This window comes from Pongo pygmaeus, chromosome 20, assembly GCF_028885625.2.
Source record: "Pongo pygmaeus isolate AG05252 chromosome 20, NHGRI_mPonPyg2-v2.0_pri, whole genome shotgun sequence".
Taxonomy (NCBI): Eukaryota; Metazoa; Chordata; class Mammalia; order Primates; family Hominidae; genus Pongo; species Pongo pygmaeus.
This window is the reverse complement of record NC_072393.2, coordinates 49,493,450-49,508,714: the sequence shown is the minus strand read 5'-3', so window position 1 is coordinate 49,508,714 and position 15,265 is coordinate 49,493,450. Positions and strand designations below refer to the sequence as shown.

At 51.6% G+C, this 15,265-nt stretch overlaps 2 protein-coding genes across 7 annotated transcripts in view; one reads left to right on the top strand and one right to left on the bottom strand.

The window, feature by feature from the left end:
- Nucleotides 1–1,188, top strand: part of XRCC1 (X-ray repair cross complementing 1) — a 31,681-nt gene extending 30,493 nt beyond the window's left edge. For both annotated transcript variants that reach the window (XM_054463454.2, XM_054463455.2), the window contains 3 exons: nt 277–367; nt 822–897; nt 1,004–1,188. In XM_054463454.2, coding sequence (XP_054319429.2) covers nt 277–367; nt 822–897; nt 1,004–1,117 — 281 coding nt within the window. In that variant the 3' untranslated portion in view covers nt 1,118–1,188. The remainder of the gene's footprint in view (nt 1–276; nt 368–821; nt 898–1,003) is intronic.
- A 7,220-nt stretch (nt 1,189–8,408) lies between these two features.
- ZNF575 (zinc finger protein 575) lies at nt 8,409–11,557 on the bottom strand. Of its 5 annotated transcripts, none has more exons than XM_063658027.1 (4): nt 11,320–11,498; nt 10,584–10,691; nt 9,983–10,148; nt 8,409–9,458 (listed from the first exon to the last, which is right to left on the bottom strand). In XM_063658027.1, the coding sequence occupies exons 3-4, from the start codon at nt 10,059–10,061 to the stop codon at nt 8,809–8,811; spliced, it is 729 nt and encodes a 242-aa protein (XP_063514097.1). In that variant the 5' UTR covers nt 10,062–10,148; nt 10,584–10,691; nt 11,320–11,498; the 3' UTR covers nt 8,409–8,808. The 5 variants fall into 5 exon arrangements, with proteins under 5 accessions (XP_063514097.1, XP_063514096.1, XP_054319426.1 ...); XM_063658026.1 differs by having other exon boundaries at nt 9,983–10,078; nt 11,320–11,497; XM_054463451.2 differs by lacking the exon at nt 11,320–11,498 and adding an exon at nt 10,966–11,297.
- Nucleotides 11,558–15,265: the final 3,708 nt, after the last annotated feature.

Sequence of the window (15,265 nt, the reverse complement as noted above, 5' to 3'; positions counted from 1 at the left end):
AAAAGAGAGAGAGAGGTAAGTGGCTCCAGCCTGTCTGTCAGAAACAAATCACAATAATAGTCATTGTATCTTCTACCATTAAAGCAAACCAACCAACCAACCAACCAACCTCCCCAGAAGGCTCTGATGGGCCGCTGAGCAGGGGCCACTGCCTGCCATCAATCCCTGCCCACATGTGGACAGCCCTCTCCTCAGCTGCTGGGTCAGCCTCGTCACTCCTGGTGGCTGGGAACTCCTGGCGCCTCATGTTTATCTTAGCACCCTTCTCCCCTGCAGATTTCTTCCAGGGCAAGCACTTCTTTCTTTACGGGGAGTTCCCTGGGGACGAGCGGCGGAAACTCATCCGATACGTCACAGCTTTCAATGGGTGAGTCTCCAGGGACTGGGGTGGGGAAGGGGTGATGGGTCCAAGGGAGGGCTCAGGGACCTGCTGGGAGGAGTGGGGGTGTGGGAAAGAAGACCATCAGGAGGATGGAGAAGGGCCATGCCCAGCAGGTGGGCACAGGCCATGGAATCCGAATGCCAGCTTGCCCACCGCTGGCAGCCCAGGGTGCATTGCTCGCCTCAGTTTCCTTTTCTCTATGGCGAGGATCCCTACCCCTACCCCTGCTTCTGAAAGGGACGGCCTGAGGATTAGCCACTGTGGGAGCTCTGGTCATTGTGGCTGTGGCAAGATGGATACATGGAAGAATGGAGCCTAGAGGCAGCCTAGAGGGGGCATAGGTGGGGACAGTGTGGGGACAGCCATTGAGAGTGGCTGGGGAATAGGATGTCAGTGCTGATTCCCTGATATGGCTTCTACCTCTTTTCTCTCCCGCCAGGGAGCTCGAGGACTATATGAGCGACCGGGTTCAGTTTGTGATCACAGCACAGGAATGGGATCCCAGCTTTGAGGAGGTGAGTACCAAAGAGGCAGAGAATGGGAGACCCTGGCACACCTTTGCATTTCCTCCGTCCTCCCCTCGATGACACATTCCCGTATGGACTCCACCCCACCCTGCAGGCCCTGATGGACAACCCCTCCTTGGCATTCGTTCGTCCCCGATGGATCTACAGTTGCAATGAGAAGCAGAAGTTACTTCCTCACCAGCTCTATGGGGTGGTGCCGCAAGCCTGAAGTATGTGCTACACACACACACACACACACACACACACACGATGCATTTAATAAAGATGAGTTGGTTTGGAGCAGCTTCCTATTCTCACCCAGGAGTCTCCCAAAACTCTAAGAGGCTCCCTGGGACCTGGGGAAGAATGCTGGGCACCTCCGTCAGAGATCTGGTAGAGAAGGAACTCTGTCTCTTCTGTTTGGCCCCTTATCCCTGTGTTGGCAAGAGGCAGAGAACTGGGAATCTGACCCTCAGCACTGCCCCTCAACTTTTTCTGGCCCTCCGAGCCACACCTGTATCTTGGCTGTCCCTTTGTGGCTGGAGGCCTGGGTACCCATGAGGCTTGTCTGTCTCCTGAAGCCTCAGCGTCACCAGGCCAGGGATAGTGCCTTTCCTCCAGGGTTTTATACAAGTAGCTGTATAATGAGTGTCACCATCGTGGTTTTACATCACCTAATTTAGGAGGTAGAATGGGAGGGAGGGACATTTTAAGCAACCTACCCAAACCCTGGACCCCCTTCAAGGCTCCACCACATTTAAGTGGGAATTGAGGTGATTGTGAGGGAATTGGGGCAGAGGATGGGATGGTGCTCTAGCCAGAGGCCATAGCATGGGCCAGGAGGTGGGAAGCAGCCTGAGGCAGGCAGAAGAGCATTGCTGCCTTTGGCGAAGAGGCTTTGGGGGCAGATTTAGAAAGCCAGGCACAGTCCTTGCAGCTCTGCTGTCCAGTGTGATCACCACTGGGTACAGGTGGCTATTTAAATTAATTAAAATGAAATGAAATGAAATGTAAACTTCACTTCCATAGTCACATTGGCCATGCATTTCAGTTGTTCAGTGGCTACTGTATTAGGCAGCACAGAGAACATTTGCATCAGTCTAGAAAGGTCTTTTGGACAGGGCTGGCCTGAAGGTCTGCGAACTCCAGGCTGAGAAGCCTGGACTTTAATCTGAGGGTGGGAAGGTTGGGAGGGGGTTTGAGCAGGACAGAGGCCAGGGTCAGAGGTAGGTTTGAGATCTGACCTTTGGGTAACCTTTTATTGGACATTCCAAGCCCTTTCCCAACTTTTGCCTCATCAACCAAGGGCTACCAGTCTCACTCCTGTCTCTTTCTGGACCTTTGTTTTTACATCTTTAAGATGAGGGTGGTTTATTATTATTATTATTATTATTAGAGACAGGGTCTTGCTCTGTTGCCCAGGATGAAGTGCAGTGATGCAATCATTGCTCACTCCAGCCTCGACCTCCTGGGCTCAAGCAATCCTCCGGCTTCAGCCTCCTGAGTAGCTGGGACTATAGGCATGTACCACCACACCTGATAAATTTTCTGTTTTTTGTAGAGATGGGCTCTCACTATGTTGCCCAGGCTGGCCTCGAACTCCTGGCCTCAAGCAATCTTCCCGCCTTGGCCTCCTAAAGTGCTGGGATTACAGGTGTTGAGCCACCCAGCCCAGCTAAGGGTGGCTTTAGACTTCATGTTCACTCATTCATTTGCTCATTCACACTCCTACCAATAACTCACCATGTTAGTTTTGTACTACTGCTGTAACAAATTATCACAAACTCAGTGGCTTAAAATAATAGAAATTTATGATTTCTATGGAGGTCTGAAGTCCAAAATGGGTATCCTTGGGCTAAAAATCAAGGTAGGCAGGGCTGCGTTCCTTCTGGAGGCTTGAGGGGAGAATCTGCTTTCTTGTCTTTTCCAGCTTCTAGAAGCCACCCACATTCCATTCCCCTTCTATATTCCAGGCCTGCAATGGCCTGTCGAGTCCTTCTCACATCCCATCACCCTGATCTTGACTCTTCTGTTCCATACTTCCACATGTAAAGATCTTTGTTATTGTAGGCCAGGCGCAGTGGCTCATGCCTGTAATCCCAGCACTTTGGGAGGCCGAGGCGGGTGGATCACCTGAGGTTGGGAGTTTGAGACCAGCCTGACCAACATGGAGAAACTCCATCTCTACTAAAAATACAAAATGAGCCGGACGTGGTGGCACATGCCTGTAATCCCAGCTACGCGGGACGCTGAGGCAGGAGAATCGCTTGAACCTGGGAGGCAGAGGTTGCAGTGAGCTGAGATCATGCCATTGTACTTCAGCCTGGGCAACAAGAGATCTTTGTGATTACATTAAGCCTACCTAGATCATTTGGGATAATCTCCCTGTTTTTTTGTTTTTGAGACGGAGTCTTGCTCTATCACCCAGGCTGGAGTGCAGTGGCGTGTTCTTGGCTCACTGCAACCTCTGCCTCCCGGGTTCAAGCAATTCTCTGCCTTAGCCTCCCGAGTACCTGGGATTCCAGGCGCCTGCCATCATGCACAGCTAATTTTTGTATTTTTAGTAGAGACGGGGTTTTGCCATATTGGCCAGGCAGGTCTCGAACTCCTGACTTCAGGTGACCCACCCGCCTCAGCCATTCAAAGTGCTGGATTACAGGCGTGAGCCACTGTGCCCAGCCGGGATGTGAACATCTTTGGGAGGCCATTACTCTGCCTACCACAGCCACCATGTGGGGGACACTGGGAAGACAGTATGAAAAAAACAGTAGTCCCTGATCTCATTGGCCTGACATTGTACAGGGGGAGAGAGATGGTGCATGTGCAATGCAACCTTGGACAGTGGGAAATGCTATGAGAGCAAGGAAAATAGAGCATCGTGAGTGACAGAGCAATGGCAGGGTCCTGGTAGTTTAGATAGGATGATTGGGGATGGCCTCCTGGAGGACTTACCCCTCTGCAGGGACCTGGGAGAAGTAAGGAGTATCTGAGAGAGCCCTTCCAGGCAGAGGAAAAGCAAGTGAAAAGGCCCTGAGGCAGGAGTGAGCATTATGTGTTCAAAGAACAGCTGGGTGGGTGTCAGGCTATCAAGAGACCTAGGATCCACCTAGACTCAGGTACTGCCCTGTGGTTTGGTTGCCGATAAATCTCATCTTTCCTGGCCTCATTTCCCCCATCTGTAAAAGTAAGGTTGGACCAGATCAACGCCCTCTCAAATGAGTATGTGTCTTTGAAACTTTGCTGCTGGTGTGGTTGCTTTGGAGAAACTCTTCCGGACAGTTCTCTGCATAAACGTGGATACAAGCAGCACTGCTGGGTTGGAAGGACAGAGTAGAACCCTTACCCCTCCCAAAACCTTCCCCGAAATGCCTTACTGAGTAGAGTGCAGTACAGCAGCCTGCTCGGTCCTAGCCCTTATGCTGGACACTTTCTTTTCTCCTACTTTTATTTTAAGTTCGGGGGTACACGTGCAGGATGTGCAGGATGTGCTGTTTTGTTTTATAGGTAAATGTATGCCATGGTGGTATGCCATGGTGGTTTGCTGCACAGATCATCCCATCACCTGGGTATTAAGCCCAGCGTCCATTAGGTATACTTCCTGATGCTCTTCCTAGCCTCCCCCCACCGCCGCCCCCCACAGGCCCCAGCGTGTGTTGTTCCCCTGATGTGTTCTTTTTTTTTTCTGAGACAGAGTCTCACTCTGTCGTCCAGGCTGGAGTGCAGTGGCATGATCTTGACTCACTGCAACCTCTGCCTCCTGGGTTCAAGGGATTCTTGTGCCTCAGCCTCCCGAGTAGCTGGGATTACAGGCGTTTGCCACCATGCCCAGCTAATTTTTGTATTTTTAGTAGAGAGGGGGTTTTGCCATGTTGGCCAGGCTGGTTTTGAACTGACCTCAGGTGAAATGCCTGCCTCCACCTCCCAAAGTGCTGGGATTACAGGTGTGAGGCACCATGCCCGGCCGTGTCCATGTGTTCTCATCATTCACCTCCCACTTATAAGTGAAAACATGCAGTGTTTGATTTTCTGTTCCTGCGTTAGTTTGCTGAGGATAATGGCTTCCAGCTCCATCCGTGTCCCTGCAAAAGATGTGATCTCATTCCATTTTATGGCTGCATAGTATTCCGTGGTGTATATGTACCACATTTTCTTTATCCAGTCTATGGACACTTTCTACTCTCTCACTCCTTCCACCACAACTTTCAGATCTCAGCTCAAACATTACATCCTCAACAAGGTCTTTCCTAACCTCCACTATATAATAGGATATGCCAGGTACACACTCTTAAAATACTATATCTCATCCATCCTAGTCATAACTTTACATTCGTTTATGGTCACATTTACCCATCTTTTCATCTATGATTTGCACTCTTGTCTCTTAAGGATACTGTCTCTACTTCTGGAGTTACTAAGATAATTCTTATTTCCATGTAAATATTTTTGAGTTTTTCTCTTCAGATTTAGATCTTAAACTCCTAGAAACTTGTTTTTGCATATGGTGTGAGGTAGGGATCTGCAGTAGTTTCCCATTGTTGCTGTAACAAATTGCCATAAGCTTAGTGGTTTTAAACTACACAAGTTAATTTTATTATAGTTCTGGAGGTCAGTATTCCAAAATCAGCCTTATTGGGCTAAAATCAAGTGTCAGCAGGGCTGCAATCCTTCTGGAGGCTCTAAGGAGGAATTTATTTCCTTGCCCTTTGTAGGCAAAATTCCTTGACTTGGGGCCTTTCATCACTCGAATGTTTGCTTCCATGATCACCTCTCTCTGTCTCCTGCATCCTTCTTTCCCATATAAGGACCTTTGTGATTATATTGGGCCTATCTGAATAATCAGGATAACTTACCCATCTCAATCACATCTGCAGTGTCCCTTTTGCTACATGCAAGCTAACATACAGGTTCTGGGGATTCAAATGTGGATATCTTTGGGGGATCATTCTTCTACACACCAGGGGATTCAACTTAATTTTTCCCTATGTCTCTTAGCCTTATTTATGATTAGTCTGTCCATCCTCCACTCATCCATGTCAAGGCTCAACAAACTATAGCCCATAGGCAAAATCCAGCCTACCTAGTGTTTTGGTAAGTGTTTATTGGAACACAGCCATGCTCATTCATTTATGTATTGTAATGTGTGTGGCTGCTTTCCTGCTACAGTGGCAGAGTGGAATAGTTGTGGAACACACTGTATGGCCTGCAAAACTTAAACATATAACAGATGCAGCTGGGCTTGGTGGCCCACACCTGGAATCCCAGGACACTGGGAGGCCAAGACAGGAGGATCACTTGAGGCTAGGAGATTGAGACCAGCCTGGGCAACATAGTGAGACCCCATCTCTACAAAAAAATTTACAAAAAAAATTTAGCTGGGGGCTGGGTGCAGTGGCTCACGTCTGTAATTCCAGCACTTTGGGAGGCCAAGGCAGGTGGACCACTTGAGGTCAGGAGTTTGAGACCAGCCTGGCCAACATGGTGAAACCCCATCTCTACTAAAAATACAAAAATTAACTGGGCATGGTGGCGCATACCTGAAATCCCAGCTACTCAGGAGGCTAAGGTAGGAGAAGCTTGAGCCCGGGAGGCAGAGGTTGCAGTGAGCGGCGATCATGCCACTGCATTCCAGCCTGGGCAACAAAGCAAGACTCCATCTCAAAAATAAGCCAGGTGTGGTGGTGCTTGCCTGTAGTCCCAGCTACTTGGGAGGCTGAGGTAGGAGGATCACTTGCGCCCAGGAGTTCAAGGCAATGAGCTGCGATCGTGCCACTGCACTCCAGCCTGGACAACAGAGCAAGACCCTGTCTCAAAAACAAAACAAAACCAAAAAAAAAATGCCCCTTGACTTACAATGGTGCTACATCCAGAAGAACCCATCATAAAGTTGGAGAATCCTGAAATCAAACCATTGTTAAGTCAGGGGACATCTGTACTCTTTGGCCCTTTATAGAAAAAGGTTGCGACTCCCAGGCCTACAGTTCCAGTTTGTCATATGTCAGCATAAGCACAGGTCTGTTTCTGAGCTCTCAATTGTCTTCCACTGGCCCGTTTTCAAGCCACCACCACCAATTTCATTACTGCACAGCTTTGTAATAATTCTTGTATCTGGGTTGAGGGGGTGGGGAGCCAAGGCTCTCCTACTTGTTCTTCTAAATGGACTTGGGGCCGGGCATGGTGGTTCATGCCTGTAATCCTAGCACTTTGGGAGGCCAAAGTGGGAGTCCAGAAGTTCAGACTAGCCTGGGCAACATAGACCCTGTCTCTACATATATACACACATGAATGAATGAATGACTTGGCTGCTGCTGCTTTTTTTTTTTTTTTTTTTTGAGGCAGGCTCTCTGTCGCCCAGGCTGGAGTGCAGTGGTGCAACCTTGGCTCACTGCAACCTCCGCCTCCCAGGTCCAAGCGATTCTCATACCTCAGCCTCCCAAGTAGCTGGGATTACAGGTGCACGCCACCACGTCCAGCTAGTTTTTGTATTTTTAGTAGAGACAGAGTTTCGCCATGCTGACCAGGCTGGTTTTGAACTCTTGACCTCAAGTGATCCGCCTGCCTCAGCCTCCCAAAGTGTTGGGATTACAGGCCTGAGCCACTCTGCCTGGTCTGCTGCTGCTTTTTAAAATTAGTGTTCACTTTCCTCACTAGACAAGGTCTGTCTTCAATCCTGTGTCCCCAACACCCCATGCAGGGACCAGCACACAGGAGGTGCTTAATATTTGTGGAATGAAGAACATTCCAATGTTAGCTTGTTCATCCTTATTTTATAATGGGAGAAACAGGCTCCAAAAGGGGAACTGACTTTGCCTGAGGTGTTGCTTGCCCCTTACAAATGCCTTATAACCCACCCATTTTACAACAAAGGCATCTGAATCCAGAGGAGTGACAAAGCTTGTCCAAGGCCTGGCAACTTGTAAGAAGTCGGTCAGGGATGGGTCTGAATCTTGGGCTTTTTTTCTTTTTCTTTTTGAGATGGGATCTTGCTCTGTCACCCAGACTGGAAGGCAGTGGCACGATCACAGCTCACGGCAGCCTTGACCTGCCAGCTCAAGTGTTCCACCTTCCTCAGCCTCCCGAGTAGCTGGGACTACAGGTACATGCCACCACACCCAGCTTTTTTTTTTTTGGTAGAGATGGCATCTCCCTATGTTGCCCAGACTGCTCTTGAACTGGCCTCAAGCTATCCAAAGTGCTGGGATTATAGGCGTGAGCCACCACACCCAGCCTGAAGCTTGGGCTTTTGAATGTCTTTAAATGGTCAGTGGTATACCCTTTGTTCTTGCTCTTATCACGTAGTGTGTGGGAGATCTTTCCACATCAGTATATGTAGTGCTTCCTTTTTTCCTATGGCTACCTATTCCATTCCATGGCTGTAATTCAATAGGCGGTCCCCTGTTCTTGGGCACTTGAGTTGCTTCCAGTCTTTGGCCACAACAGTCGCACTGCGGTGAACACCCTTATACACTATGCTTTTTTTCACATGCATGAGTTTATAGAATAAATTCCTACAAGTGGAAGAGTTGAGACAAGCATGTATGTATTTTCAATTTCTTAGATACCGTCATATGGCCAAAGTGGAGACACCAGTTTAAACTTTTAACAAGAGAGCCTGTTTGCCCACAATCCTCATCAACCCACGATAGTAGCAGACTTTTTACCTTTGCCATGTAAGTGTGTGGGGAGAAGCAGAGCCAGCGCTGTCAAACCACAGCTCCACGTCCATGGTTTGAGATCTCCCCAAAGCAGGGGAGCAAAGAGTTCCTTGGGCTTCTGAGCTCCAGCCCAGTATAAATGGCCAATCCCTTGCCCTGCCCTCTGCCAGCTATCTGGAAGAGGCGAGCTCATACAGTCGGTCTTACAAATCCCACCTCTTACTGGCGAGGGCTGGCGGCAGAGGGGGACAGTGAGCCAAGGGAGGGCTCAGTCTCTCTCCCCCTTGTGCTCCACCTGGTGGTGGCTGCGTTGATGAAGGAGCAGTAAGCGTCTCTGGCCAAAGGCTTGGCCGCAGCTGGAGCATCGGTGCCGGGTAGCCGCCTGGCTGCCGGGCGCGGTTGGGGGGTCGTGACATAGGCGATGGGCGGCCAGCTTGGAGGGAAATGAGAAAGCCTTGGGGCAATGAGGGCAAGGATAGGGGCGGGCGTCGGTGGCGTGGTGCGTGTGGCGGTGGGCCGCCAGCTTGGAAGGGTAGCAGAAGGACTTGGGGCAGTCGGGGCACGGGTAGGGGCGGGTGGGTGCGTGGGTCCAGAGGTGAGCCGCCAGCTTGGAGCGGTGGCCAAAGGCCTTCGGGCAGTGTGGGCACGGGTGCGGGCGGGCTCCGCTGTGCGTGAGGCGGTGGGCTGCCAGCTTGGACGGGTAGGAGAAGGCCTTGGGGCAGTCTGGGCATGGGTGGGGTCGGGCGCCTCCGTGTGCTAAGCGGTGCGTGGCCAGCTTGGACGGGTACGAGAAGGCCTTGTCACAGTCGGGGCAGCGGTGCGGGCGCTGGGGTGGGGGCCGCCGGCGAGGCGAGCCCGCGGACGCGGTGGGCCCTGGAGCTGACTGGCTGGGCTTCTGCGGTGGGCCCTGGTGGGGAGCTGGGGGACAGGAGGCCTGGTGGGCTCCAGGAAGCAGCCAACGCCCTGGGCCTAGGCCAGGCTCAGCCACGACTTTGATATTCGAGGGGCTCCTCCAAGTGTACCTGGGCACCTCAAGCATCACATTGAGACTCCCCAAATTGCATGTTTCTGCTCCCCCCTCCCCCCAGGCGTCATTCTGAGGGACTCCAAAGGGTTACTTTCCCGGATCCCCAAAGCTACTAAGGCTTCCTCAAAGTTACCAAGGTATCCGTTTCTAGTATCTTCCCAGTGATCACCCTGATATCCCGCATGTCATCCCTGCCCCATCCCTTTTGTTATTTCCTGAGCCCTAGCAAATGGTCAGAGGCTCTCTCTGAGCCAAATGGGAGGATTTCCCAGAACGTGGCAGTTTTGTTTTGGAGATCCCAAATAGTCATCACCCTGGGGCCCTCAAACTTTCACCCTGAGATTCCCCCAGAATGTGATTATTTTGGCCCCCATTCCTGGAGAATGCTCCCTACTCACAGGCGGGGCACTCTCACCTTCTTTGGTCACCGGTTCCTTGCCAGTGGGACTAGGATCGGTGGCCCCGGCCGCGGACTCCGCGCCTCGCTCCAGCATCTTGCTGGCACAGGAACCTAGGGGCAGGGCGCGGGGCGGGGGTGACGCCGGTGATTAACCAGGCTGATGGGGATAGGGTTGGAGGGCCTAAAATGAGGGATCACACTGTTTAGGAGCAAGGTCTGTATAAGTATGGGATGCTAAGGCGAGGGCAGGCTTAGCGGGAGGCGGAGCCTAAGAGCACAGTGAGCGGGGCTATGCAAATTCAAGCCAGAGGCAGTCCCTTCGCTATCTAAACCCAGGGTTGGAGTCTTTGAGCAGAGTGGGCGGGGTCTCCACAACTAACTCAGCGGCCGTCTTAAGCGCGGAGCCGGCGGGGCCTATGCGCAGAGTGGGCGGGACCTTCCCCACCAGACCTTGCAGTCCTGGAATGGGCGGAGCTGTAGAAAAAAAGTCTTGTTCTGAAACTAGACCCAGGGGGCGGGGGCCTTCGAGCGGAGTGGGCAGGTCTTTCATCACCGTCCCAGGGGAGGGGCCTATGGGCACAGCGGGCGGGGCTTCACGTCGAAGACCTAGCTTTACCCGGCTTTTGACTTAGTCTCAGTTCATTGACGCCGCGTCAACTGCGTCCTTCTTGCCGTTAAATTTCATCCCTGGCTTGGATGGGGCCGAGGAGGATAGAGGGGGGACCTGGAGGAAGATACGGAAGGAACCTGCCATGTGTCGCGGTCCAGAGACCCCTAATGGACTTTTCCCTCAGAGTCCCAAGTGTAAAGGATTCAATGCACCCCTTGGAATCAGACATTCAGGCACCGATGCACCCTCCCGAGGTTCTGGCACCAATGCACAGTCCCTCCAGAATCTCCAGAATCTAGGCGTCCGGACCACAACCGATCTCCCTCGGGGTGAGTCTGGCATTCAGCCTGCAAGCCAATATCCGCGCCCGAACCCCTGGCCCCCTCACCTGCAGGACGGCCCCTCCCCGGGGGCGGGGCTTCGGGCTCCTCCCGCCGCGGCCACGGCCGCAGCCGCTGCCGCTGTTGCTGCACTGCCCTCGGACCGGCGGAGCTGCACCGCCCGGCGCGCGTTCGGCGTCGCGGGAGGGCAGGGAAGGGAGCGCGCGAGAGCTGCTCGGCCCAACCTCATTTCCATCCCCTCCTCCCACGCTGGACCAAAGCGGGCGTCAGAAAGCATGCGCAGTGCCGGCTGGCAGAGGCTGCGGAGGGAGAAGAAGGAATGGAAGGAGGAGCTGGGTGCGCCAGCCAGGCAAGCAAGTTCGTGAGCAAGCGCGAAGCTACCGTATCAACAGAAAGCGCACCGCCGGTGGCGGGGCCTACGGTGGCTGACTGGAGTCAAGCACGTGCAAGACTAACGTGGACAAACTGCGCTTGGAAATCAGTGCATGCACCCCTCTTTTTAATGTCCCTCTTCTTTTCGAGAATTCCGCTGGGTTCCATCTCCAGAGGCAGTTTCAAGAGCTCGCTGCTAATTCTACCCTTCAAGGCGTTTGCAAAAAGTCTGGCCAGTTCTTCGAGAGAGGGCGGGGGCAGGACTCCGGGCTCATAGAGAGCCAGTGCCCAATAAAAGGCACATTATTTGCACAGCGCCTTGGCACACCTCGCTATTGGGTGATTCAAGATTCTCAGCCACGCCCCCATCTACCTTCCCCCTCGGAAGCCTGGGTGGTCCCGAGGTGCCCTGGCCCATGCTCCTCGTGCCAGGCCTGAGGTGGCATGCAGCTTGGCATTCTTCCCGAGCAGTGGCGGTGCACCTTCCTGCCTGGTGCAGAAAGGACCAGGAAATGCCCATAAAAGTCCTCTGCATGGGTGGGTCTCCAGTCCGATAACCCGAAAGGTCTGGCGATCCCTGGGAGTTGTTTGGCGGGGTTATTTGGACTCTGGAGCCAGATTGCCTGGGTAACTGGTTTGGAATACGGCTGTGCCACTTTCTAGCCCTGTGACCCTTTCTAGCTCTCTTTCTAGGCCTATTTCCTCATCTATAAAATGGAGCGTTTTTAGGATTAAATATGATAATCAATGGAAAGTGTTTAGAATAGAAAGTGCCTAGGCCGGCCTCCCTGTCTCATGCCTGTAATCCCAGCACTCTGGGAGGCAGAGGCGGGCGAATCACTTGAGCCCAGGATTTCCAAACCAGACTGGGGCCAGGCACGGTGGCTTAATCCTGTAATCCCAGCACTTTGGGAGGGGGAGGTGGACGGATCACTTGAGGTCAGGAGTTCGAGACCAGCCTGGCCAACATGGTGAAAACCTGTCTCTACTAAAAATACAAAAATTAGTCGGGCATGGTGACACACGCTTGTAATCTCAGCTACTCCGGAGGCTGAGGTGGGAGGATGGCTTGAACCTGGGAGGCAGAGGTTGCAGTGAGCCGAGATCAAGCCACTGCACTCCAGCCTGGGCAACAGAGTGAGACTCCGTCTCAAAAAAAACAAAAAAAACCAAAAACCCAAAGAAACGAAAATCCCAGCCTGGGCAACATAGTGAGACACCTCCCCATCTTAAAAAAAAAAAAAAAAAAAAAAGTCTGGTTTAATGGCAGCCTGTAGTCCCAGCTATTTCACGGGGATAGGGAGTGGGGACTCACCCAGGAGTTCATGTCTGCAATGAGCTATGATTGTGTTACTGCATTCCAGCCTGCGCAACAGCGATACCGCATATCTTTAAAAAAATTTTTTTTTTAAATAATTATTCACTCATGACCAGTATCGTTTGATTTACCCCCCATCCACTCTTCCCAAATGATTCTGAAGCTAAATGTCAAACATCATATCTCATAAATATCTTTTTATTACACTTGATTTGCTCGACTCAAGATCTAAATGAGCTCCACACATTGTATTAGTTTGGAGTGACACTTCTGTCTCTCTCTCTCTTTCTTTTTTGAGATGGAGTCTCGCTGTGTCCCCCAGGCTAGAGTGCAGTGGCGCAATCTTGGCTCACTGCAACCTCTGCCTCCCGAGTTCAAGCGATTCTCCTGCTTCAGCCTCCCAAGTAGCTGGGATTACAGGTGCTCACCACAATGCCCAGCTAATTTTTGTATTTTTAGTAGAGACAAGGTTTTACCAAGTTGGCCAGGCTGGTCTCGATCTCCTGACCTCGTGATCCACCCGTCTCGGCCTCCCAAAGTGCTGGGATTACAGGGGTGAGCCACTGTGCCCACCCCTTTCTTTTTTTGTACGGAGTCTCGCTCTGTTACCCAGGCTGGTGTGCAGTGGCGAGATATCAGCCTACTGCAACCTCCACCTCCCAGGTTCAAGTGATTCTCCTGCTTCAGCGTCCTGAGTAGCTGGGATTACAGGCGCCCGCCACCACGCCTGGCTAATTTTTTTTTTTTTTGTATTTTTAGTAAAGATGGAGTTTCACCATGTTGGCCAGGCTGGTCTCAAACTCCTGACCTCAGGTGATCTGCCCACTTCGGCCTCCCATGGTGCTGGGATTTCAGGTGTGAGCCACCGCGCCCAGCCTCTAGGGCCACAGCTATTTTCAAGGACCATGATTTTAAGAAGGCAGATTAGAAGCCAGAAGACCAGTGAGGGTATTGTTATATATTAATTACAGTATTAATTGCTAGCACTTATTATACACTGGAAACTGTCTTTATGTGCATTAATTTATTTAATCCCCATAGCAACGTTTTAAGAGGAGGTGCTACTATCATCCTTGTACAGAGGAGGAAAATGAAGTGTGGAGGAGAAGGTCATCCCAGCCAGGAAGTATCAGAGCCAGGATTTGAATCCCTCAGCCTGGCCCTGCAGTCCAGGCAATTTGCATTTATGCTTTGCTGCCCCTTGAATGGGGCAGAGGGTGTGATAACGGAAAAGTGACCTGGTTAAGATAGGTTAAATCTGGCTGGGCACGGTGGCTTGCCCCTGTAATCCCAGCACTTTGGGAGGCTGAGGCAGGTGGATTACTTGGGGTCAGGAGTTCCAGACCAGCCTGGCCAACATGGTGAAACCCCATCTTTACTAAAAATACAAAAATTAGGTGGGTGTGGTGGTGTGCACCTGTAATCCCAGCTACTTGGGAGGCTGGGGCAGGAGAATCTCTTGAACCCGGGAGGCAGAGGTTGCAGTGAGCTGAGATTGCACCACTGCACTCTAGCCTGGGCGACAGAGCAAGACTCCATCTCAAAAAAAAAAAAGAAAAAAGAGAGGTTAACTCAGCAGGGCCTGGAAGTGGGTGGAGGTGACAAGGGTAGGAAGGAGTCAAGGATAGTGACAAAATAATGATGGGCCATTCCCATTGAGAGCCTGTGCTATGGCAGGCTATTGAACTATTTTCAACCTCATTTTGTAGATAAGAAAACTGGAACCCAGAAGAAGATAAGTTTTCAGCCCAAGGTCCTACAACTGAGAAGGGTGAAGCCAAGTCTAACTCTTAGAACATCTCACAGCTGAGCCTACAAACCCCGCCTAGGATGTGTCTTCAAAGGACAGATAAATGGTCTAGAAATTCTGCAAAAACAACGGGAAAGGGTGCCAGGGGCGAGAAGTTCTTATTTGGGGGACCCTCTCAGTAAGGAGTGCCTGAGGGTCTTCCTTTCCCTGGTTCCTCCCTCCCCTGAGTTCCCCAAATCCCTACACCTCCCTGTGTCTCAGACCTGCTGTCCCTACCTGTCTCCCCTACCAGCCAGACTGAGTCACCTCTGGGTCCTCAGCTTTGTCTAGCTTGAGTTAGGCATGCATGAGACCTCATGCCTGGAATTTTATTTATTTTTATTTTTTATTTTTTTGAGACGGAGTCTCGCTCTGTCGCCCAGGCTGGAGTGCAGTGGCAGGATCCCGGCTCACTGCAAGCTCCGCCTCCCAGGTTCACGCCATTCTCCTGCCTCAGCCTCACCAGTAGCTGGGACTACAGGCGTCTGCCACCATGCCTCATGCCTGGCTAATTTTTTGTATTTTTTTTAGTAGAGACGGGGTTTCACCATGTTAGCCAGGATGGTCTCGATCTCCTGACCTCGTGATCTGCCCGCCTCGGCCTCCCAAAGTGCTGGGATTACAGGGGTGAGCCACCGCGCCTGGCCTTTTTTTTTAGACACTCTCGCTCTGTTGCCCAGACGGGGTTTTGCTATGTTGCAGAGGCACAATCTTGGATCACTGCAAACTCTGCAACCTCTGCCTCTTGGGTTCAAGTGATTCTCATGCCTCAGCTTCCCAAGTAGCTGGGTCTACAGGCGTGCCCCACCACGCCCAGCTAATTTTTTTGTTGTTGTTGTTTTGTTTTGTTTTCCAGTAGAGATGGGGT